This window comes from Schistocerca piceifrons, chromosome 6 (genome assembly GCF_021461385.2).
Source record: "Schistocerca piceifrons isolate TAMUIC-IGC-003096 chromosome 6, iqSchPice1.1, whole genome shotgun sequence".
In the NCBI taxonomy this organism is placed as follows: domain Eukaryota; kingdom Metazoa; phylum Arthropoda; class Insecta; order Orthoptera; family Acrididae; genus Schistocerca; species Schistocerca piceifrons.
In genome coordinates, this window is record NC_060143.1 from 335,417,873 (window position 1) to 335,444,998 (window position 27,126).

Below are 27,126 nucleotides of genomic sequence, written 5' to 3' on the forward strand. Positions count from 1 at the left end.
CGAAAACCAAACACATCTAACGGTTGCACAAGAGGTGTACAACCTGGAGGAATGGTAATCACGTCTACTCCCACGCTAAAATTGTACAATGCCTCATCCTTCTCTCCTGTATAGCTGTCAAGGAGTAAGGCAAAATCTTTGTCCGCGTAAGGAGCAATCATACGTTCATTAGTCTTTCACTAGTCTTTTCTCCATTTTTCCTGACGCACTGCAATTCACAATGACATTCGGCGTTTGCGCAAGTACCCTATTCACCTATTGCTGAACTTGCGGTCCAGATACACCATTTTTTTCCTGCAAACATAAATAAAATGTGGGTAAAAGAAATCCTACTTTGTTCCGAGAATATTGTATGGTATAACTATGTGAAGTGGCATCCTACAGTACATTGCGTGTCGCCTTCTCCAACTAACGATAACGTGCGGGTCGATTTCATTTCATAGTTAAAACCGGACTGATCTGTGTTGATAATATATGCGTCTTCATACTGTTGGAATCTGACGTTAGTTTCTGTAACAAACGTCTTGGAACACTCTAAAAGTTCTTCCAGTTAATTCGCGTAGTTCTTGCTTACATATCTCGTAATCTTCCTTCGCGTAATTTTGTATTTTCTTTTGATCGTGACAAGCCAATGAGATGAAGCCTTGAAGTCCAGGCCGATTTGTTTAGCGTAATGCAATCCCCAAATCTGTAGGTCTGTATCATGCACTGCACTTAATTCATTTCTGGTTTTAATAAATTGTCGGTATACATGGTTTTGTAGTTCACTGAACTTCTGTCTTCGGGTTCCACCTCGTTCCACGACTTATTTGCAATATTTAATTGTGCTTTTTTCCTCGATCCCTTTAAATTTCTTAAATTTATTTGTTACTTCACTCCATAATCTATATTTGGGTCTTTTAATTGGTTTGGACAGTAACCTGTATTGGAGCATTTCCTTCATGAAACCCAAAGAAATACCATCAGATTGAAGTCGCAGTATTTCCTCTTCGTGTCCTTCATACGGATCGTCAACAATCTCATCATCTGGTACATACAGCTCCACAGCAATCAGCAAGGTATCGTCATCACCACACGTACTGTTTATCAACAAATGTAGGAAATAATCATTCAAATGTTCGACAATCGTTCGATCCCTTAAGGAACTTTCCGATTCCTTACAGTTCGGAAAATATTCATTGACCTTGTTATTAAAGTTGCGAGCCATATTTGCTGGAGTCATATTGCCCACGGAATACATCTCACGTATTTAATGCGCTATCGTCCAAAGTAGCGAACAGTCAACTACCAGCCAGGGAGCCTCGTTAGCAGGAATACTCTCTCTTCCGTGCGCTGTAGTCGACTGACGTCGTGTGTTTCGATGTTTGTTTAGGTGTAGCGTCCCCATACTACGGCGCAGTTACCTCGCATCGGATGGACGGACGGACGGACAGATAATAATTGTCTGAAAATAAAAAATCAAACTTTTCACATGAGCGAAGAGTTGAACCAAGGACCTCTCGTTCCCCAGCTGCTCACGCTAACCACGGGACCACTGCGCTCCTGAGCTCACCTTATCCTTGATGTTGCCTGTCTATGGGACTACTCAGTTTGTGTATTTTGCCTATTTCTTTCATAGTTCCACACAACTTCTTCCTGTTTTCTCGATTGATCTGTGTACAGTTTTTCAAGGCCTATCCACTGTGCCAACTTATAACTAAATCTGAGGGGGGTGCGATGGGGAGACAAACGACAGAATGTAAACATAACTATTGTTGTTGTTGTCTTCAGTCCTGACACTGGTTTGATGCAGCTCTCCATGCTACTCTATCCTGTGCAAGATTCTTCATCTCCCAGTACTTACTGCAACCTACATCCTTCTGAATCTGCTTAATGTATTCATCTCTTGGTCTCCCTATACGATTTTTACCCTCCACGCTGCCCTCCAATGCTAAATTTGTGATCTCTTGATGCCTCAGAACATGCCCTACCAACCGGTCCCTTCTTCTTGTCAAGTTGTGCCACAAACTCCTCTTCTCCCCTATTCTATTCAATACCTCCTCATTAATTATGTGATCTATCCATCTAATCTTCAGCATTCTTCTGTAGCACCACATTTCGAAAGCTTCTATTCTCTTCCTGTCCAAAATATTTATCGTCCATGTTTCACTTCCATACATGGCTACACTCCATACAAATACTTTCAGAAACAACTTCCTGACACTTAAATCTATACTCGATGTTAACAAATTCCTCTCCTTCAGAAACGTTTTCCTTGCCATTGCCATTCTACATTTTATATCCTCTCTACTTCGACCATCATCAGTTATTTTGCTCCCCAAATAGCAAAACTCATTTACTACTTTAAGTGTCTCATTTCCTAATCTAATTTCCTCAGCATCACCCGACTTAATTCGACTACATTCCATTATCCTCGTTCTACTTTTGTTGATGTTCGTCTTACATCCTCCCTTCAAGGCACTGTCCATTCCGTTCAACTGCTCTTCCAAGTCCTTTGGTGTCTCTGACAGAATTACAATGTCATCGGCGAACCTTAAAGTTTTTATTTCTTCCCCATGGATTTTAATACCTACTCCGAATTTTTCTTTTGTTTCCTTTACTGCTTGCTCAATATACAGATTGAATAACATCGGGGAGAGGCTACAAACCTGTATCACTCCCTTCCCAACCACTACTTCCCTTTCATGCCCCTCGACTCTTATAACTACCATCTGGTTTCTGTACAAATTGTAAATACCCTTTCGCTCCCTGCATTTTACCCCTGCCACCTTTAGAATTTGAAAGAGAGTATTCCAGTCAACATTGTCAAAAGCTTTATCTAAGTCTACAAATGCTAGAACCATATGTTTGCCTTTCCTTAATCTTTCTTCTAAGATAAGTCGTAATGTCAGTATTGCCTCACGTGTTCCAACATTTCTACGGAATCCAAACTGATCTTCCCCGAGGTCGGCTTCTATCAGTCGTTCCATTCGTCTGTAAAGAATTCGCATTAGTATTTTGCAGCTGTGACTTATTAAACTGGTAGTTCGGTAATTTTCACATCTGTCAACACCTGCTTTCTTTGGGATTGGAATTATTATATTCTTCTTGAAGTCTGAGGGTATTTCGCCTGTCTCATACATCTTGCTCACCAGATGGTAGAGTTTTGTCATGACTGTCTCTCCCAAGGTCGTCAGTAGTTCTAATGGAATGTTGTCTACTCCCGGGGCCTTGTTTCGACTCAGGTCTTTCAGCGCTCAAGAAAACATAACTAGCAGCGGTGAACTACAAATAAAAACTGACAATCGATAGACAAAATATTTCACTAGGACTGCCAACACGCAAAACAAAAACGATACGAACTTATGCACCTGCCTCAGAAAAACTACAGAATCACACCCGATACCTCAATAACGACAGAGGTGACGCTTAAGGAGAAAGTGAAAAAAAATGTCGGTTGTGAGTGCGACTCAATGGATGGCGAGGCTGCTATTAACCGGCCGCTGCACGCCAATTACAGGCTCCGGAAGCGGGGCCCTGGCGTGCGGTGCGGCTGTGTGCCCGCGAGGCGAGCCAGGGAGACAGCCGGCGGGAGCGACCGGGTCATGGCTGGCACATATCGCCGTAATTCTGCCACCGTCCCTAACAATAATTGGGAACAATTGGCAGCGATCCGGAGCCCAGCCTGACCCTGGGACCTCGCTTCCGACGGCAATCCGTCCGCCGTTGGCCGCCACTCGCCGCTGACACTCACACCGCGCGATCCGCCGCAGCGCGCCGGCAGGTAAGCGGGCGAGAAGTCAAGCTCTGCGGGCAACGTTCCGCCGCGCCGCGCGATGTGATTACTCCGTATACCGATCACAACTCTACAACGCACAGTAACGATCTTTCCTGGGAATATTGCTTTTTACCTTTCAACCGCAGATGACATTTTACTTAAATCGATTACGTAAACATCGTGCAGATCGTTGTGAACCTTGTACTGCTGTGGCAGCAACGACAAATAAGTGCGAATATCTTGACACTTTTTTACGTACCATCAATTGAATATCTTTTTTAATAAAAATGATCAAATCTATAAATTCGTCAAAGTCTTTTCTCACACATCTCGTTCCTATGACACTGTGTTTTAGACAGTAAACATTTCAATACCAATTTGCAACTTTTTCCTGTTGGTATTAGAACAGTTCTTCTCTAACGCCACATTTCTGGTGTTCTGCAGAGCCTACAATGGACATGATAACCTGATGTCTCTCAGTATATCACTGTGTTTTTTGTTCACGTCAGTGCAATAGACTAGTCTTGAGACAAGGTGCTTTGTTTTTTTGTGCGTGGTGAATAGTTTATTGTACTGCAGAGCATAAAGAATAATTTTGTCATGTATAAAAAGTGAATAAGGAATTATATCCATTTGTTAGATGACATACTGTAAGATATCATAGTATCCTGTCTGATTTGGATACTGATGAACACTGCTTACTTTTATAACGTAAAATATAATGAAATAGAAACAATATGGATGAGGAAAAATCTTGGATGAATTTACAGCCTTCATCGTTTTAAATTTATAAATGTAGTTCTTCTCCAGAATGATTTATTCTACTGCAGTTCAGAAAGAAAATAGCTCTGTCATGTCTGAACAGTGAATAAGGAATTAGTTGTGCCTCAACACAGGGTTTATGACTGCTGCAGACTTTGTAGAATGCTGCAAAAGGAACAAGTTCAAAAGTAGAATATATATACTGCAGTGATGTGATACTGAAAAACACACACACACACACACACACACACACACACACACACACACACACACACTCTCCCCCTCTCACCCACTCACTCACACACACACACACAATGTTTAGATCAAACATAATAACCACTAATACACATGATACATTTTTATTGTGTAAGTTCAGAAATTTCTTTCCTCACATGCTCACCTCTAAGTCAGAGCAGTTATTTTAGTTTAAACAAACATTTGGAAAAGCTTGTACCTTAGCTTTTGCTTCAAATGTTTGTCTTCAGTCTGATAGTCCTCCCTTCTTGCATACCATTTTTAGTCTCTATACAGACACTGTTACCTTTTTCATATAGTTAACAATAAAATAGATGGAATTACATAAACTCCTGCCACATTTTCCATATTGTATCAGTATTTAATGTTGCGTATAAATATGTATACCATCACAACTGAATTACAACAATGACTCTATTTTAGGGTGTTTTTGATGTTAACAATAGTATATTAACTATTTTGTAAATAGTTTCCTGCAGAGATATTATGCAGTGAAGAGTCATGTTAACAAAACATTCAACGTTGCAGTAAGTTAGTAGCAGTGGCGAAATGTAACTTGCCAACTGTTTATTCACTTCTAGTTAATGAGGCTATAGACTATCCAGTGCATCCATTGTGTGGTGCATGCTTGCCTTTACTCATTTCACTGTATGTTATGATCTAGGGATTTGCATTATAATATTAATCTACAAAAAAGTACTTGTTTCCATTGTTGTTTTATTATTAAAGAACCCATTATCAAATTCATTTATACTTTGAATTTCATTACAATAGGTAAGCCACTCTGTCCTTGTGTACTAATTTCTTCCATAAAACAATTTCAGTGCCTGCGTGGGCTATGGCATCTCTTTTGGAAATATTTCCACTATGGAGATTGGATTGCTTACTATTTTTAGTGGCAACAGTAAGTGTACTCTATGCTTATATGATGTGGAAATACAGGCACTGGCAACTACAAGATGTGCCTTTTGTGAAACCAGTATTATTCTTTGGTAATATTGGTGATTATATCACAAGAAAGAAAGCGCTTAGCTCTGTGTATCAAGATTTGTACATGTAAGTAGGAGAAGAAAAACTAAAGTACCATAATATAAAAGTATTGCAGAAATTGATAGATACTAATTTCAAGAAGTTACATTATCAAGAAACAGAAACTTTTTTATGTGGAAAGAAAATACGTGCTACATCAATATAATATTGTTTTTTTCTATTGATGTGATTCACCAAGCTACTTTTTAATACTGTCATTAAAAGTAAAAATGAAACAATTTCTTGTGAAGAAACTACATTTGAACATAAAATATCATCTCAGTTTTTATGTTGAACACAACGGTTTTTACAGGAAGCTGGAAGACCATCCATATGGTGGTTTTTACAAGTGTCATCAACCAGCAATTTTATTGCGAGATCTGGAGCTAATAAAGACAGTTCTAGTAAAGGAATTCCACAATTTTAGTGACAATGAATTCCAAGTGAGTGAAGAAGTTGACCCAGTAGTTGGAAAAAGTCCATCTGCACAGCATGAGGAAAGGTATGCCATGATATCATGTGCTCTTATATCTCTCTTGCTTCAGTGTTTCAATAACAGTGTTGTCAGATTTGTGTACTTCTGTACTGGTTGTGGTGACCATGAAAAAAGTGAGGGAAACACATGTGTAATGATATGATATGGAGGATGCACATAAATATGAATATGGCATCAGGTGGAAGCTGACTACAAAGCACGCAGGGACTTAGCATACTGCACATAATCCTGCATGTGATGAAATGGGAGAGGGAAGAGTAGATTGCAGGATGGATTTATTTTATTTATTTATCATGTAGGTCCAAGAAAACTAATTATAAAACAGTGAGATTTTTATACAAAGAGCTATAAAATGAACTGAAGGGAGACCTACAGAATCAAATAATGAGCTTTACGAAACTTTTGGTGTGGGACTGGTGGCAGGAAATGGCTTGAAGATTGGATTAAAACTGTCTAGGGTTTGGAGAATGATCTTTATTCAGGTGCAAAGGTTCTGAATAAGGCCCTGTGTGACATAAAACAAGAAACTGAGAATCCCTACAAAGTTAAAAGAAAGTCTATGATAGTGACATAATAAATCAACAATCATGTAGAGTAAGTACAAACAATCTCAAATGACATTTGGTACTGTATTTTAGCAGCATTCTAACATACTTCTATCATACTAAATTTGGGCACAGAGATCTTAAGACGGTCATAACCATCTGAAACAGTTAATTGTTTATTGGAAAAACTGTATCAAAGTCTGAAACTAGAAACTTTTCAACAGTTTCTGGATTGTTGCTATCCTCCACAAAGATAATGCCATGATTCAAAAAAATTAAGAACATTTTTTATTAGCCTTCCCCATAAATTTTATTTTTTATTAATATTCAAAAGCTAAAGACCCTTGTTAGCTGCGTAATGAATAGTAACAGGCATTGTAAACACACCTTCTTTTGTTGCAATTGTAGATAAATACTATCCTGTGATAAATATTTTGTAGCTCTGAAATATCTCAAAAGTGTAATTTAAAATATGGACCTACATCTAGCTATGCACTGCAAGCCACTGTATGATGTGTCGTATAGTGTACATAGGATACCAAAATAATTTGTCCCCTCTTCCCATTCAATATGATGATGCTACGTGGGAAGAAAGGCTGTTGACACACCTATGCAAGATTCTAAATTTCTCTGATTTTACTACTATGGTCATTACTTGGGATATACTGGTATGTTGGAGGAGGTAATACTTTTCCTGACTCATTCTGGAATTTGAGCTTTCAGAGATTTGTGACTGAGATTCTACCTAATGTACAGCATTGTTCTTGCAACAGAGTCCTCATCTGGCTCACTTGCACATAAAAATAACCCCAACATATAATTACAAATCATATATGTACTGTTTTGGATACACATAAACTAAGCAAGAATGTTTCTGCTAATGTACTTTAAATGCAAAGTCTCAGTTTTTGTGGATATTAAAATCAGCACTTCTCTATCTTTGCAGATGGAAAGACACAAGAAATCTCTTGACTCCAGCAATGACAGTAGCAAAAATTCGACCAATATTCCCTCTGATGATGGAAGTTACCAAGGAGGCCTTGGTATACTTAGAAAAATTGCCAGAAGCCAGGAGTCAAGGTTTGTTATACATATACACTGAAGTGACAGAAAGTCATGGGGTAGCAATATGCATATGTACATACAGTGACAGTATCACATACAAAAGTTTTAAAAGGGCAGTGCATTGGCAGAACGGTCATTTTTACTCAGGTAATTGACGTGAAAAGGTTTCCAATGTGTTTATGGCTGCATGCCAGGAATTAACAGACTTTGAATGCATAATGGTAGTTGGAGCTAGATGATTGGGACATGCCATTTTGAAAATTATTAGAGAATTCAGTAGTTTGCTACCCACAGTGTCAAGAGTATGCCAAGAAACCACATTTCAGGCATAATCTCTAACAATAGACAATGCAGTGGCCGACAGCTTTCTGTAACAAACAAGAGCAGTTATGTTTGGGTGGAGTTGGCAGTGCTAACAGACAAGCAACACTACGTGAAATAACTGCAGAAATCAATGTGGAACATTTGACAACAATATCCATTAGGACAGTGTGGTGAAATTTGGCATTAATGAGCTATGGGAGCAGGTGACCATCATGACTGCCCTTGCTAAGAACACATTACCTGCATCACCTAACCTGGGCTTGTGACCACATCGATTGGACCCTAGATGACTGGGAAACCATGGCCTAATCAGGTGACTCCCTATTTCTGTTGGTAAGAGTAGATGCTAGTGTTCAGTGTGGCATGGACCCTGTGAAGCAATGGACCCAAGTAATCAACAAGACACTGCACAAGCTGGTGGTGGTTCTATAATGATGTGGGCTGTGTTTACATGGAATGGGCTGGGTCCTCTGGATGTTCTGCTATGTGGAGATGATTTTCAGCCATTCATGGATGTCATGTTCCCAAAAAATGATGGAATTTTAATTGATGACAATGCACCTTATCACTAGGCCATAAGTGTTCACAGATGGTTTGAACAACATGCTAGACAATATGAGTGAATGGTTTGGCCACCCATACTGCCCAACATGAATCCCATCAAACGTTTATGGGACATAATTGAGATGCCAGTTTGTGCACAAAATCTTGCACTGGCAACATTTTCACAATTATGGACAGCTATAGAGGCAGCATGGCACAATATTACTGCAGGAGACTTCCAACTACTTGTCGAGGCTGTGCCGAGTTGATGCACTACTCCAATAATATTAGGTGGTATCTCATTATTTTTGTCACCTCAGTGTATTACATATATCAAATATTAAATAGTTGCAGTCTGGTTGCTTGTATAATAGATGACTTTTGTTTTACTTTTATTCCATTAAGTACTGCAGTACATTTCATTATTGTTATCATTTGAGAATTAGGCATTAAATAAGCACATAAACAAATTTGTGAACACTGTAACTTACTTCCCAAATTTACTTCATTAGAGTGAAAATCACACACACACACACACACACACACACACACACACACACACACACACACACACACACACACACACATGCTTTCTTCACTTGTTTATTGTTGTATAAGTTTCCAGCGACATTGGATGTAAACCCTCTTTTTTGTTTAATTATACACTTCATCATACTTCATGTTCTCTGCATGGCATGATAAAGGAGAGCCTTTGGGGCTACTGAGTGATTTGAAGTAGTCATCTGTCACTAGAACTAACTGGAATTCACAAACGTTTTCTGAATGTTACATTACTAACATAAGTTTGCTATGCTCCACACAAACATAAAAAATCCTGAATGAAACCTCTCACACAACTGATAAAAAAAAGCTGTTACATTGAAATTTGTAGTATTTCTTCATAGTACTTGTATTTGCTATTCTGTTTTCTTCAGTTGCTTGACGAACACTTACATAACTACACTGATAACTTTCTAAGAAAAAGCATTCTATTCACTGTAAGGAAAGAGGTAATTTACATTGGGCTTCATTATCTATTAGCAGGAATTTTCAATTTCTAATGTGATGTATCGGTAAACAAATAAGTTGTTTAGGGAGTTAATACTATCGCATGTCTTCAATTTTTTTTATTTGATACACTGCCAGACACTTAAGTGTGATTTTCAGAGTATCCATGTAGATGTAGACTTACATATGAGTTCACATAACTCTGTTTTGAACTGACTGAATGAATAAATATATACAGAGAGCAAGGCCTTGTATCACAGATGTGGAAGTTACAGTAAATTCATTATTTCTTTCATCAGCATTACCACAGCAGGACTAATAGCAACAAAGAAATATCAAAATTGAATTTCTTATTTCACATATCTATTAGTAAAAGGTATTATTCAGCTGAAAAAAAAAAAAAAGAAAATAAGCCTGCAAGAGGAAGAAGAAAATATAAAAGAAAGACACGAACAAATAAAATATAATGGATGAATAAAATAAAACTAAAAATAGTACATCAAGCAAACAATATAGAAAGAGAGGCTTCAGTAAGAATGGCATGAAAAAGCAATGACAAGTTACTTTTTATACGAAACACAAAAGGATAAGTTGTGCAAATGTGATAAAAACTAAAGGAAGACAACTTAATGAATCTCTTAAAATAAAATAATACATGAAGCATCATTATTCAAGGACTATTAACCTTACTTTTTGATGTGGCAAGGACTTAACTTAGCATTTTGTGCATGGGTGCAGAAAATGAAATTCACATGTAACTAGGAGCTTCATTGATCATAGTGTACTTGCTGGCACTAGTTCTCAAAGTGGATGATTTCACCAGATGAACTGAACAAAATGTGTTTCTCACCATCCTGTTACTATCATAACCCTTCCTTTATTCCTTCTTATTGTCATTGCCCTAATGGCTCAGTACTTAGTGTAGTAATCTCGGTGCATACAAAACTATGACAAAAGAAGGAAATAATTCTGGTTCAAGAAGCTATTGGAGATACGACAAAAACCGGAGTAGAAAAGGTCAGCTTGTTGATGAAACAATTAGGTAGATGAATGTAAATGTTAAGATGGGAAATCAGTGGTATAAGCTAGTGAGGTAAAATTCAACCAGACATCCAAAGAAACAAATCTGTGAAAGATGACAAGATACTTAAAACAAACCAAACAAGAAAGTCAGTAAATTAATGTTGTCATATAACTGAGGGTATAAACACAAAAACTGAAAGTAATTTCCCTGAAGAAAAGCATGAAATTGTTAGACAATGAAATGAAAATGTGAAGATTCTCACAGTGACAACAAAAATGCTACTTAGCTGGCAGGAGTATATCAAACAATTGCTTAATGTAAAAGAGGAGTCTGATAACATTTCTATAAAAGGCCAGCAGGCTGGCATAAAAGAACTATATGATCCAGATATTCATTCTGTTAGACAGAACACTGAGTCAAGTAAAAATAATCAGCAGATTTTTTTTAGTTTTCTTTGGAGCCACTGAACTACAACTGGCCTGGGGATATTGAAGTTTCAGATCACTTGATATTGTCCGAAAAAATCTATGAAATGATTGACAAAATCAGATTGCCATGAAATAGATAATTATATTCATTTATTTACACTGTTGAAGCAGATTTTAAAGTTCAGAATATACTTTTAATTCTAAATTCAGTCTAAAAGCTGTCAAATTCTACATCCGTTACTTGGGTTATGCGTGACAAATTACAAGAAGAAAGAATAACTGGTTAATATTCACCGTCAGGAGACAAAATTTTAAGTGCTGCTAATAGAGACACATAAATGCAGAACAGAAACTACCATAGTTTCAGAGTTTTTAGTTCCTTCCTCAGGGAGGAATGAGGAATAGGTTGGGGAAAACTTTAACTGTGAAGATCATAAAATTCTATGTAGAAAATTGAAGTCTTATGGCACTAACAGCATCCCTATTGTATAGACGGAATATTAACTCCATAACAGCAAGCAGAGGATGTATGACAATGTAACAATAATGTAGAAAAAATATATTGCTGCTTACCATGAAGATGATATGTTAAGTTGCAGACAGGCACAATTAAAAGACACTTACGCATAAGCTTTTGCCCACAGATTTAATCAGAAAAAGAGAAATATACACCATTCATCCACATAAGCAAGCACACATAACACACACATGACCACCAGCAGCTCGTGCAAGAATGCTGCTATCATGTGGGATGGAAGCAACAATCAGTAAGGGGTGGGGAATGGGGAGGGATAGCAATGTACAGATGGTAGAAGGGAGGAGCACTGATTGGCAGAGTGTGCAGAGACTGGAATGCCAACAGGTGCAGTGTCAGGAGGTTGTAGGACAGGAAGTTGGGAAAAATGAAGGGAAAAAGGAGAACAGCATGGAGGGATGGTTGGGTGAAGGAGATGATAGGACAGAGGAGCAGGTGGAAGCTGTTGGGTGGCAGGTTTGGGGATAGTATGTTAATTTAAGGGGGGGATAATTACAGGAGGAGAGAATGTCTAGTAAGGATAACTCCCATCCGTGCAGTTCGGGAGAGCTGGTGGTGGAGGGCAAGATACAGATGGCTCAGGTAGTGAAGCAGCTATCGAAGTCAAGCATGTTTCATTAATCTCCATGTTGTGTCACACAGTGGTCTGCTTCTGTTCATGGCCACATTTTGGCAGTGGCTGTTCATCCTAGTGGGCTGCTTGTTGGTAGTCATACCAATATAGAAAGCTATGAAATGATTGCAGCAGAGCTGGTAAATGAGAAGGCTGCTTTCACAGGTATGATGATGGATTAGGACAAACTTGTGACAGGGCTGGATTAGGAAGTGCTGAGTGGGGGGATAAGGCAAGTCTTGCACCTGAGATTATCACAGGGATACAATCCCTATGGTGAGGGGTTGGAATTGGGAGTGCCAAAGGGATGGACTAGGATATTGTGGAGGGCAACGGAACACCTCTGTCAGAGGAGTGGCAAGATCTCAGGTGGAATGTCCCTCATTTCTAGGCATAATTATAGGTAATCAAAGTCCTAGTGAAGGATGCAGTTCAGTTGTTTCAGTCCATGGTGGCACTGGGTGAAGAAGGAGCACTCCTTTGTGACTGGTTCTTGGGGGTGGTGGGAGGATTTTAGATGCGAGAGGAAAAGGTGAGGTCTTTGCACAGGATTGAAACTTCTGTGGAGCTAAGGGTTTTGATGGAAAGATTAACAACAGTGTTACAGGAAGGTTTTGGCTCTGGATTTGGTGCAGTGTTGGGGAATGTGGTGAGTTGGAAAGGTCAGCTAGGCAGGCTTTAGGCACTATGAGGGGTGGATGAGGAGAAACACTGTGTTTAGGGTGGGGATTGGATACTAGTACCCCAAGGTGAAAGTAAGATGTCAGCTGGTTGAGTAACTTATGGAGGTGGTGTCCATCTAGAGGAGATTTTCCTAGCCAAATCTCATATCTGGTTCAGTTTCATTGACAATATCTTCATAAACTGGACTCAGGATCAAGACAAACTATCTTCATTCCTTCACAGCCTCAACAACTTCTCTCCCATCCTCTTCATTTGGTCTTCCTCAACCCAGCTGCCATCTCCTTCTCTCCAGTGGCTCCATCCACATGTCTGTCTACATTAAACCCATCGACCACCAACAGAACCTTCAGTTCAACATCTGTCATCCCTTTCACATGACAAAATTCCTGCCAAACAGCCTGTCCACCTGGGGATGGTACATCTGCCGTGGCCAGAACTCCCTGGTCCATTATGCTGAGGGCTTCACCAATGCCTTCACAGACAGGCACATTTCCTCAAACCTGGTTCACAAAAGATCTCCTGTGTCATTTTCCCTCACACCCCAAATTCTCTCACTGCCCTCAAGAACCAGCCACAAATAAGTGCCCTCTTTGTCACCCAATACCACCCCCGACTGGAACGTATCGTTGTGCCCTGGAATGAGGGACATCCTACCCAAGATCTTTTCCACCCCTTCTAAAGTGGTGTTGTGCCATCCACATGACCTCCACAACATCCTAGTCCATCCCTATGCCACTCACAGTCCCAACCCCTTGCCACAGGGATCATTTCCCCGTGAAAGACCCAAATGCGAAATCTGCCCAGTCGCCCCACCCAGCGCTTACTGTTACAGTTCTGCCACAGGTTTATCCTGCTTTATCAGTGGCTGGGCCACCTGTGAAAGCAGCCTTGTTATTTACCAGCTCTGCTGCAATTAATGCATAGCTTTCTGTATTGGTGTGACTATCAACCATTAGAATGAACGACCACCACCAAACTGTGGCCAAGAGCAAAGCAGACCACACTGTGGCACAACATGCTGATGAAAGTAACACACTTCATTTCAGTGGCTATTTTATTACCTGAGTAATTTGGATCCTGCCCTTCACCACCAGCTTTTCTGAACTGTGCACATGGGAGTTATCCTTACAACATATTCTCTGCTCCTGTAACTATCCCAGTCTCAAACTGCGGTAGCATACTCTACCCACACCCTCCACCCAACAGTTTTCAGCACTCTCTGCCCTATCACCTCCACATTCTCATCTGCCATCCTATTTGTTTGCCACCCTCTGCCATTGCATCCTCCCAACTTTCCCTGTTCCTCTCCTTTTTGCTCCATTCCTCCCACCTTTCTGTCACACAATCTTCTGACACTGTGCCTGTTGGTATTCTAGTCCCTGCACACTCCACCAGAGAGTACTCCACTCTTCCCTTCCCCCTGTGCTACCATCCCTACCTGTTCCCCACCCCTCCAGATTGCTGCTTCTATTCCATGTGATAGCTGTATTCTGCTCCAAGCTGCAGGAGTTGGTGGTCATCTGTGCATTCTGTGTGCTTGCTTGTGTGAATGAATGGTGTATGCTTCTCTTTTTCTGGTGAAGACTGTGGCCAAACGCTTATGCATAAGGGCTGTTTAGTTGTGCCTATCTGCAACTGACATATCATCTTTATGGTAAGTAGCAATCTATCTCTTCCTACATTGTTGATATTCCTACTTATAGATTCCATTGTTAGACTGTGTCACAAGTACAAAAATAACCTCAGAATGGCATACACAATGTGTAGAGTGCCAGAGAGATTAGTACTGGACCAACACTTGTTTCTAACATGCAGAACTGAACTTTGAATGAAGAGCAGTTAAAAAACTGTAGTGTTTTCTGAGAACACAAACATACTAATCAAGGATCCAAACTCAACCTTAGAAGACACATCTCAGATGATAGCTGAACAGGCCTACAAATGGTTTAATGTTTAAGCCTTAATCTCTTAATATATCATATTATACAATTTACAACAAGTAATGATGACCTTTTAGCACCGGAAGTAAACATTAATGATCACGCAATGAATGTAGTGCTTGTGTCTCTGGATGTTCAACTGGATAAGAAGTTAAAATGGAGTCAAGACATTGATAAACTAATCTGAAGGCTTATTTCGATGTGCTATGCCCTTAGAAGCATGCTCCACTGTGCCACTGCATTGACTTAAAGTCAAGTGTTGGCTTATTTTGCACATTTTTATGCTGTGTTCTCTTCTATAATTATCTTCTGGGATAGTGCAACCAAAGTAAATTGCTTTGTACTTGGTCACTGGTACACAGCAATATAGACCAGAGGGCACTACTGTCATGCACTCCTGCTGTGGCACCACACTGAGTTCCAATCTGTTGCCACCTAGATATCACTCACAATAAAGGACCATTTTCTGCCTCTGTTACAAGACTGTCAAAGCAGCACGTGGAGCTATGTCTTCATTCTGACATCTGGGTCTGGATATAAACTGTATATAGCAAGCATCTGCTGCGAGTGATATCAGCTGCCCCAATGGACACTGATATCTGAAATGGTTTTCCTTGTCAAAATGCAAGATTATTCTGCCGATCGTAGTGTGTAAGCAAAACCAAAACATGGTGACTCTCATAGAATTTACACATCAAGATCAGTTGCAGTTCACATCTGACTCAGTTCACACCAAGTTCACGTCTGAGTGGCTACTGTTATACATTTCTAGTCTACATCAGCTGATGATTCTTCGTTTACCACCAAGCAACAAGCCACTGTTTATGAGTGTTCAACAGACTGTTCAACACCAAGTGCCTAGTGAAGTTATTTGTCAGAGACAGAACACAGTACTCTCAAAAATGGCAGTTCAGCTAAATATTTATAGATTAGATGGCCATCTTCACTGTGTTAGGCAAGTCAGCATGTCCAGTCATGCATCTATTAATGCTCAAAGCTGAGTATTACTTTAAATAAACTTAATAAATGTTTATTATTTGATCCACTTTGTGTTGTTCATCTTTTGTATGTTTTAGAGCCCTGTGTTTACATAAAGTTGCAAAATGTGCAGACCAGCTACCTTATACAATATGGGTTGAACACAGATTATGATCACTCACACTGGTGGTGATGCAGAGACAGCTGAAACAAACAGGTGGTTCATCTGGGCAATGATGGCACCATTAATGAAGTGAACAGCTAGCCAGAAGCAAAGTACAGATAGTACAAAAAATTGTCATAAGCATTTGCAAACAGTCCAAGGAGTGACCTGAACTGAAAAATATAAACACAGCCAAGGTCAGTCACTCTACTCTCAACAGCGTATAATGAAGGCTTCAGAGAAAAGTGAGAACAGCCATATATGTGCAGGGCAGTGATGTTGATAGACACTGTTACATTACATGCTTGAGGTGGCAGTGGGAACCTCTACAGAGGCTAGCTGTGTTTGTGGTATGAAGCCACAGTATCTCTGGCCTTTCCTGTATATTGATGCCAAAGCTGGGTGGGGAATCCAAATCACTGCCAGATACCAAAACTTGCTTCCCTGTTGAGGGTTCAGAATGGAGTTATGTACTCTGATGGTACGATATTCCCACCTAATATAAAGCAAAAAATTGGGACTACAAACCAATTCAAAAGAATACCTTATTAGACACACTTTCAACAAATTGTCTGAATATCCAGACTCGGGTATTTAAAATAACTATTATCTACAAGGCAAATATCAATATTCATTATAAAGTTGTATGACAGGTAATAATGAAGTATAAATAGGGCTCAGTGTACATAAATGTAAAACTATTTTCTTTGAAAAATATTATTGCAATTAAGTAACTGTTAACTTACTAATAACATATAAACAGCAACTATGCAAAAAGGCTGAGACAGCAGTTTCTTTTAAAAGTAGCAGTTTTATTACTAATTTACTTTATTAAATTTTGATGGCATAAGTTTGAACAGTATTAAATAGTATAGTGATAGCACAATATAGAGGTTAAGTTTCTATGATGTATTTGTTTCATGTTAATGTATATCTTGACTCATTCCATATTCCTGAAGGTTGTTCTTCTTGATGGGATCTATAGAAAATGAATGAATTAATGATTTTGAAGGCAGGGCAGGTTCACAGGCCCCAGATTGAGAGAGAGGTATCTGTATTAATTAAGCAGAGTCCTACATGTAAAACATGAGAAAGAAATTCTTATATATATTTATTTGTGTTAAACTGTTGTATCATCTCTGGCGAGAAATTCTATCAGCCAGATTTACTTAATGATGAAGCAGATTCTCGTAGTGTACATGAAAAGCTTAGTGTAGATGAAAAGCTTATTCTAAAATTTGTGTTCCACATAGCACTACATTGACAGATAAATATATTTGAAAATTCAGCATAATAATGGAATAAAAGTAATTACCACTAATATATTTTTTATTAAGAGGTAGTTCAAGCTTTTTAATCATTGTCATTGGTTTTCCCTCTAGATGGTGTGGATATTAAGCAGTTTTCACTTCAGTTTGCAACGGATATCATTGCATCAAGTGTCTTTGGTCTTAAAGGAAATGCTTTCAGAGACCCGGAGGCTGATTTTTGGAATATGGCTCAAAACATAGTAGTGCCAAATTTATGGAAAGACCTAAAGCATTTTGTAGTTGTTAAAGCACCAAAGCTTGCTGAAATTCTCGGATTCAGGTGAGTGAAATAAGATCTTGCTGAGGGAACTGGAACTCAGTATAAAATACACCCACCCACCCACCCACACCCACACCCACCCACCCACCCACCCACCCCCCCCCCCCCACACACACACACACACACACCATTTATTATTTAAGCAGTAATGTTGTTCCTAACATTACTGGCTGTTTAGACTGAAGAAGACAGAACATCAAAAGGATAGAGGGTTGTGTAAGGGACATATAACAGACTATGGCTTGGAGTCAGGAGGATGATAACCAATGGCAGATTGGCAGAGAATGAGAGGGAGTACAGAGGATGAGAGGGAGGATGGATACAGTGAGTGTAGGCTGGGTCACAGCAGGAACTAATTTTATCCAGCTTGTAGTATCTGACCAATAATTCCTAATGACCTGATATTTCTAACCTTATTTTGCTTAAGAAATTTCCAGAGGCACTAATAATTTGCCCATACTACATTTTGAAATCTGCAACCTGGAAAGATCTTGATAGTCACCCCTGTAGACAAAGTTTACAACAGTATGATTATGAACTGCAGTAATGACTAGATTGAAGGATTTCCATGGTCAATAGACATAATTACTTAGAAGCCTTATCCGAAGGTGCAGGTTAGGGGTGGGGGAAGGTGTCAGTGATGCCTCTGGGAATGAACAGAAGTACATAATGAGTGTCAGTGTGTTCAAAATGTTTTGTGTCAATGGTTATTATGCTCCCATCAAAATCATCTATGTCGTTATAAACCAGGACCAGTGATGTGATACCTATGGTACACTTTTTTCATTGTCTTCTATAAGGTCCAACTGATTCCTTGTTCCTCACAGTGAATATCATATCTATAGACACTCTCATATTCTCATTACCATAATCTTCCTGCTACTAAACCTACCCTTACCAATGTAAAGAATATGTTGTACAGTTGACAATTAAACTTCATGTATAAGCTTTTTTAAAAGATTTTAGCAACAAAATGAAAGGATAGATGTTGCTCATCATATAGAGGAGCCACTGACTCGCAAGCAAGTACAGTGAAATAGACTGCAAATATTATTCAAATAGCCAATGTAGACAACAAAACTCACATACATTCCCACAAGCTCAACTTGCACACAAATGACTACTGTCATCTCAAAGCATTGAAGCTGAAATCTGGCTGTGTCTGAGGAGAGCAACAATCTGTGCTGGGGAGGTTAGTGGTAGTACAGAAAAGGTATGGGGCAAGGAGGAGGAGAGTAGCAGATTAGGGGTGGGGGAAGGTGTCAATGATGCCTCTGGGAATGAACAGGACATGGTTGTTACCAGACAGTGGACTGGTGGATGCAACACCAGGACACTGTGCACTTTACTCTGGGGGGTGGGGGTAGGGGGTGAGTAGAGGGAGGAGGACAGAAATGTGAAACGTGAAAGGGATAGTGAGGTGTGCTGGCAGGGTAGGAGGCATGAATGGGAGCAGGGAATGGGATAGCCAGATGGTGGACTGGTATTGGTGAAGGTTGAGGCCAAGGAATATATGGCAAAGAAATATATTGCCAAAAGAGCACCCACTTGTGTATTTCAGAAAGGCTAGAGTTGGTGAGAAGGATACAGATGTCAAAGGCTGTGAAGAAATAGCCATTGAAATCAAGCAAATTGTGTTGTGTGGCATGCTCAGCAATTGGTTGGTCCAGCTATCTCCTGGCCACAGCTTGTTGGCAACCACTCACATTGGTAGTTGCAGTGCCCATGTAGAATGCAGTATCCTACTTGCAGCTAAACTGTAGATTGCATGGTTGTTTGCATAGGTGGCCATGCCTTTGATGGGGTAAGAGAGGCCTGTGACAGGACTGGAGCAGGAGGTAGTGGGTGGATGTCTAGAGCAGGTCTTGTGGCTAGGTTTGTTGTGGGAATGTGAGCCACGTGGAAAGGTGTCAGTTGAGGTATTATGTGTCATCATAATAGCTCAACTTTGTGCATGTAATTGATGATTAGCTGTGCCATTGGTATGTGTTTGTCCACATGATTATGAAATTTTCAATGGTTTGGGAGCAGAGGTGGAACAGGGAAGACAAGGATGTTGTGTAAGTTGGATGGGCACTAGAATTCCACTGTGGAAGAGGTGGGGATAACAGTGGATAGGATTTTTCTCATTTGAGGGCATGACAAGGGGTAGTTGAAACCCTGGTGGAGAATGTGATTCTGTGGCTCCAGTTGGTAGTGCCATAGAGTCACAAGAGTGGTGCTCCTTTGTGGATGTGCAGTGACTGTGTGGCGGTGATAAGTGACTGGAGGGACAAGGCACAAGAGATCTGTTTCTGGACAAGGCGTGGAGAATAAATTCACCATTTTTGGAGAGAGATGGCTTGTCACTACAGATGTGACAACCATGGGTGGCTAAGTTGCATGGAAGAGACTTCTTGGTGTGGGAAGGGTGACAGCTGTTGAATTAGAGGTATTAATGGTGGCTGACAGGTTTGATGTGGACAGAGATACCGGTGTTGCCATACCTGAGGTGGAGGTCAATATCGAGAAAGGTTGTTTGTTGGGTTGAAGAGGTCCAGGTGAAGTGAATGGAGGAGAAGATGTTGAGGATCTGGAGGAATGGGGATACCATGTTTTGATCCTCAGTTCAGATCATGAAAATTTCATTAATAATTGTGGACTAGGTGATTGGTTTGGGTTTCTGGATGGTTAGGCATAGGATGGTGACATGCAAATTCCCATTGCTGTATCAAAAATTTAAGGGACTCCCTCAAAGGAGGAGGAATTGTGAGTGATGATATAGTTGGTCATGGTGATAAGAAAAGAGGTTATAGGTCTGTAGTTGCTGGGGTGTTGTGAAAAGTGATGTTCAATAGCGGCAAGTCCATGGGCACTGGGGATGTTAGGTGGCACTCGTGGAAGAAAGGATATTGCGGAGACATGGCTTAGCAGTTCTGCATGGTTCGCAGGAGAGCTTCTGTGAAGTTTGGAAGGTAGGAGATGAGGTACTTTAGCAGAATTAAAGCTGTGAGAACTGGTCGTGAGTCATGCTTGGGTAGCTCAGTTGGTAGAGCACTTGCCCGCGAAAGGCAAAGGTCCCGAGTTCGAGTCTCGGTCTACCACACAGTTTTAATCTGCCAAGAAGTTTCACATCAGAGTTAATTTGCAGCACTTTTTGTGAATGTGATTGCCATTCACCTCTATAATTGTTAATGAAGAATATTCATTAAAAGCAGACTCAGAACACAGTATGCAACATTGCACTCAGTGCAATACTGAAGATTAGCAGTTGTTCCTCTACTCTTTCCATGGAATCTTCTATATTTCTTCTCTTATTATCCATAACAGTAATCCATTCAGTACCAGTTCCTCTCAATACCATAAATAGAAAATGTCTCTCAACACTCAGTTTTGTAATTGATTCTCCGGCCACCTGGAATATGTGACTGCCATCAGAAGTTGGAAAATAGATGTACTCTACTTTTTTTTTAAAAAAAAAAAAAAAAACTGTGGATACATATTTTCATGCATTACATTACTGAACTGAAATATTTGTTGCTTACACTGCTAGAGTCATATGGTGGTACTTTTTCTATTCAATATGGAAGGGGAAAAAGAATACTAACAATATTAGAAGTGGAGCCAAGGTAAGAACAGCAATTGCAGGGCTGAGAGACATACATATTTATCATACAGCTGAAAGCACTTTATCTATATTTTTATGTATTTCAGCTCTACACCAGTTGTTCCTCCTTTAGTGACTGGTAAGTAGATGTTCCATTTCTTGTTTGTCTATACATATATTTACACACTGTATATATATATTAATATACAAGATAAATTACCACATAAGTATAAAAAATTAATTTCCATATCAATCTGCAAGGAAACTGATAACTGAATGGGTTGTTGAAGGAAAATACTAATCCACAGGAGTGAATTTTGAGTTGTTGCATGTTACGTGTTGGAATAAATACAAAGAAAAAAATTAAAATGCAATAAGATAAAACAGTTTTATGCAGAAGACAGTTCTATCTATCAGTACATGTGGAATTACTTCTTATCAGCATGTGGTGCATTCAAGTATACTATAGATGAGGTGATCAGATCTGTCATAAGTTAATTGAGGGTTAGCACTTCCCTATGCTGAACCCTTCACTTTATTGATATATTAAAATAGATAAATTCTACCAAGCACAGTTATGTTGACAAGATTAACAAATACTTCTAAGTGCAGTTTCTGGAAATGGAAAGACTGGTTTTGTAGAAATATTTACCAGCTACTGAAGTGGAAATGATGAAGCAATATCATCCCTGTGTAGTGCTTACAATGGCATGATTAAGGCAGCCCATTGAGTAATAAATTCGATCCATGTAACTGAAAAAAATTTCAGAGATAAAGTGCGGTAGTGAGTGACTGAGCAACACTAGAATGATGTAAAGATTTAGACAAAGCCAGATAAGCCAAAAATATCGACAGGTGGAAATTGTCATCTGTTGGTGTGGCAGTTCAATATGATCCAACAATGTCTATTTAAAAAGTGGAAAGTCAGACTCAGTTAAAAGAGTTCATTATACATTATATACACATTTGCAGAACACCTCACACCTTGTGGTATGTCCATGCCATATCCATTTGTGCTGTGCAACAAGGAAAATACCATGACTGGTAGTGATGGATTTGATGTAGGCAGCATGTGGTTCACAGTTGAAACTCAATTTATCAAGTGTGACCACACCATTCCTCAAAACTGACAATCTGGCATGCCATATCCAGCAAAGATATCCCTGGAATTATTTAGTGTAAGTAATAATCAACCCTGGCTGGTACACATATGGAACAGTCAATTGCACAGTGCAAGCATTTTACACTTCATCAGATTCACCGTAGTTCATGTAAGATGAAGCCCACCCTCCCTGTAACCTAGTAATTTTACTTTCTTGTTTAATACCGTGGACTTTTCCACATTTAATGGAATAGGCATTATCTGACCTGCAAACTCCTCCAAATTTATCCCACTGAATAAACTTATTGTAGGATGTATGAAGAGCGCTATTTCCTAAAGTAATCTTGGAATACTGGAGAAGCTCACATAGCCATTTGTCCAATTCCTTTACCACATTCCAGCCAATGATGGCTAACTTTGTTATTTGTTTAATAATCAGAGTGCTGAGCATGAATGCAACAACACCGTGCACAGTGCAGACATACCATAGTTTATGATTTCTCCCCTGTACATGATACAGTAACAGCAGTGGCAGCCCTTGAGCCACTGTTGGTCATGTTTAGAATTAAGGTGAAACCTCTGTGTTTGATTTTTTATGACATGACTGCTAATGAGGCCACTTACTGTAGCCATATTTCATTTCAAAATGAAAAACACACTGTATCTGTGATAAATGAGCAGTAACAAAATAATAAAACATTAAACACTTTTTCATGTTTACAGAGACTGTTTCCAGATGTTGAAACACACTGAATTATTTATTAACAATAAAAGGGAAAGAACATCAAACAATGGAAAAACCAGGATGGAATGTAACAATATTGTGAAAATAAAAGCTGCCACTCACCATTTAGCAGAGATGGTGAGTCGCAGATAGGCCCATCAAAAAGACTGTCACAAATGTAGCTATCGGGCAGTAAGGCCTCTGTCAGAATTAGATGACAAACACACACATACACACTCATGCAAATGCTATTCACACACACATGACTGCAGTCTCAGGCAACTGAGGCAACTGGGTGTGGCCTCAGTTGCCTGAGACTGCAGTTATGTGTGTGTGAGTTGCATTTGCATGAGTGCATATGTGTGTATCTGTCATCTAATTTTGACAAAGGTCTTATTGGCTGAAAGCTATATTTGTAACAGTCTTCTTGTTGTGCCTATCTGTGACTCAGCATCTCCGCTATATGGTGAGTGGCAGCTACTCTTTTCACAATAAGGGAAAGGATAGATTGCTACTCACTGTAAAGATGACACATTGAGTTGCAGACAGGCTCAATGAAAGGACTGTTACACATTTAATTTTCGACAAAAACCTTCTGCAGTAAAGAAAACACACAAACATTCATTCACACAAACAAGGACACTTCATGCGTACACGGCTGCCATCTCCAGGAGCTCCAGTCTGAGCTGCCAGAGATGGTGGTCATGTGTGTGTGAGGCATGCTTGCTTGTGTGAATGAAGGTGTGTGTGTTTTCTTTATTGAAGAAGGCTTTGGTCAAAAGCTAAATGTGTAACCATCCTTTCATTGTGCCTGTCTGCAAGTCAATGTGTCATCTTTACAGTGAGTAGCAATCTATCCTTTCCTTTTTATTTTTGTCATGCCAACCTGGCTTTTCCATTGTTTGAACTATTTATTATTCACCTACACCTCTGGTGATATATGTGCAACATTCACAGATGTATATAATAATAATAATAATAATAAGAAATTCAGTGCAGAAACAATTTCCTTAATGTTCTGACATATTTATCATTGAACCTCTATCAATGATTTTGCCCACAGGATAGTTGATGCAGAAGTGTCAGACTTCTTTTATAGAGCAGTGAAACATGTTGTTTCCTATCGGGATGAGAACAATTTCAAGAGGATGGATTTCATGCAAACGATGATGCAGATACATAAAACAGACTCAGATGAGAACACAGGTCTGTTAGTGTTTCATTGTCCTCTTTTAGAATTTTTTTCTTCGTGGATGCTGATGTTCTTGTGTGCTTCTATGAAAATGAATGATCCAATTTAGAATTGTTTCTGCTTCTAGCATTTTCAGAACTGTCGAATAGTTTTTTTTTCTGTAAAAAAGTCAGCTCTTAGACTGTTTTATTGATTTGCTACCTGTATATTCCTAATGACCTTTGGAGAAAAGAGAACCACTTGTATGAATATCAAGAGCTCAGATGGAAACTCAGTTCTAAGCAAAGAAGGGAAAGCAGAAAGGTGGAAGGAGTATATACAGGGTCTATACAGGGGCGATGATCTTGAGGACAATATTATGGAAATGGAAGAGGAAGTAGATGAAGATGAAATAGGAGATATGATACTGCATGAAGAGTTTGACAGAGCACTGAAAGACCTAAGTCGAAACAAGGCCCTGGGAGTAGACAACATTCCATTAGAACTACTGACAGCCTTGGGAGAGCCAGTCCTGACAAAACTCTACCATCTGGTGAGCAAGATGTATGAGAAAGGCAAAATTCCCTCAGACTTCAAGAATAATATAATAATTCCAATCCCAAAGAAAGCAGGTGTTGACAGATGTGAAATTTACCAAACTATCAGTTTAATAAGTCACAGCTGCAAAGTACTAAAGCAAATTCTTTACAGACGAATGGAAAAACTGATAGAAGCTGACCTCGGGGAAGATCAGTTTGGATTCCGTAGAAATGTCGGAACACGTGAGGCAATACTGACCCTATGACTTATCTTAGAAGAAAGATTAAGGAAAGGCAAACCTACATTTCTAGCATTTGTAGACTTAGAGAAAGCTTTTGACAATGTTGACTGGAATACTCTCTTTCAAATTCTAAAGATGGCAGGGGTAAAATACAGGGAGCGAAAGGGTATTTACAATTTGTACAGAAACCAGATGGCAGTTATAAGAGTCAAGGGACATGAAAGGGAAGCAGTGGTTGGGGAGGGAGTGAGACAGGTTTGTAGCCTCTCCCTGTTGCTATTCAATCTGTATATTGAGCAAGCATTAAAGGAAACGAAAGAAAAGTTTGGAGTAGGTATTAAAATCCATGGAGAAGAAATAAAAACCTTGAGGTTCGCCGATGACGTTATAATTCTGTCAGAGACAGCAAAGGACTTGGAAGAGCAGTTGAATGGAATGGACAGTGTCTTGAAAGATGGGTATAAGATGAACATCAACAAAAGCAAAATGAGGGTAATGGAATGTAGTCGAATTAAGTCGGGTGATGCTGAGGGAATTAGATTAGGAAATGAGACACTTAAAGTAGTAAAGGAGTTTTGCTATTTGGGGAGCAAAATAACTGATGATGGTCAAAGTAGAGAGGATATAAAATGTAGACTGGCAATGGCAAGGAAAGCACTTCTGAAGATGAGAAATTTGTTAACATCGAGTATTGATTTAAGTGTCAGGAAGTCATTTCTGAAAGTATTTGTATGGAGTGTAGCCATGTATGGAAGTGAAACATGGACGATAAATAGTTTAGACAAGAAGAGAATAGAAGCTTTCAAAATGTGGTGCTACAGAAGAATGCTGAAGATTAGATGGGTAGACCACATAACTAATGAGGAGGTATTGAATAGAATAGGGGAGAAGAGGAGTTTGTGGCACAACTTGACAAGAAGAAGGGATCGGTTGGTAGGACATGTTCTGAGGCATCAAGGGATCATCAATTTAGTATTGGAGGGCAGCGTGGAGGGTAAAAATTGTAGAGGGAGACCAAGAGATGAATACACTAAGCAGATTCAAAAGGATGTAGGCTGCAGTAGGTACTGGGAGATGAAGAGGCTTGCACAGGATAGAGTAACATGGAGAGCTGCATCAGACCAGTCTCAGGACTGAAGACCACAACAACAACAACATATTCCTAATGCTGTGTATGACATTGGAAGGGATCCTAGAAATATTTACACTCTCATGCCAGAAAGTATACTTACTAGTGGTTTTCATGCTATCAATTCAAAGAGTCAATCAGTCTAGAAAAAGAAGATAGAGGAGAACATTTGATGTTAAAGAGCATGCATTAATTTCAGTGAATGCAAAAACTGACCAGGTTCACTAAGTCATGTGCTTGATATGTTGCTCATTACTTAACTCTCCTATGGTTTAATGACAGTTTTTGGAGCTATAATTTTCATTCCAGAAGTTATTCGATGATATTGGCAACTAATTTTGTATAAGTAGCTAATACTAAAGCAGTAAGCTGTAACCAGCATTTTTAATCACAGCAGAATGTTTATAAAAGAACTGCTTTCTTACTCACTGGTACCTGACTATCCCACAATAATATAAGGCAGAAACACAGTGTTAAATCAAAATTATTTTCCAGAATGAATTTTCACTTTCTCCCTGCTTTCTGTTATAATGGTAAGACTCCATACAAGTAAGAGAGCTGTGTTAATCTCACAACATTTTAAATTCCTAAGTTGAGCTAATGATTCACATCATCAAAGACATTTGTAATGCCACAGTCAATACCAATATGACAAATTTTCATATGTAGCTATTTGTTTTATTTATTATCTGTACAATGCATTATGTACTGTACAATGTATTCTGTGATACTGACTGCCTAAAACCTAAAATTTTATTGTTCTTACTTACATTTGCACACTCTGTTTTACAGAATATAATTTAAGAGATTCAACAAAAATATTAAAAGGATAGTTTGCTTCTCACCACATAGAGGAGACAATGGCTGACAGAGAGGCACATTGAATAAAAACTG

General features: G+C 39.2%; 1 protein-coding gene across 1 annotated transcript in view; it reads left to right on the forward strand.

Moving 5' to 3' along the window:
• Window positions 1–3,925: 3,925 nt before the first annotated feature.
• The window catches only part of LOC124802643 (probable cytochrome P450 6a13), a 69,345-nt gene continuing 46,144 nt past the window's right edge, over window positions 3,926–27,126 (forward strand). The window contains exons 1-6 of the mRNA XM_047263546.1: window positions 3,926–3,986; window positions 5,599–5,830; window positions 6,117–6,305; window positions 7,791–7,924; window positions 17,532–17,739; window positions 24,215–24,357. Coding sequence (XP_047119502.1) covers window position 3,986; window positions 5,599–5,830; window positions 6,117–6,305; window positions 7,791–7,924; window positions 17,532–17,739; window positions 24,215–24,357 — 907 coding nt within the window. The 5' untranslated portion in view covers window positions 3,926–3,985. The remainder of the gene's footprint in view (window positions 3,987–5,598; window positions 5,831–6,116; window positions 6,306–7,790; window positions 7,925–17,531; window positions 17,740–24,214; window positions 24,358–27,126) is intronic.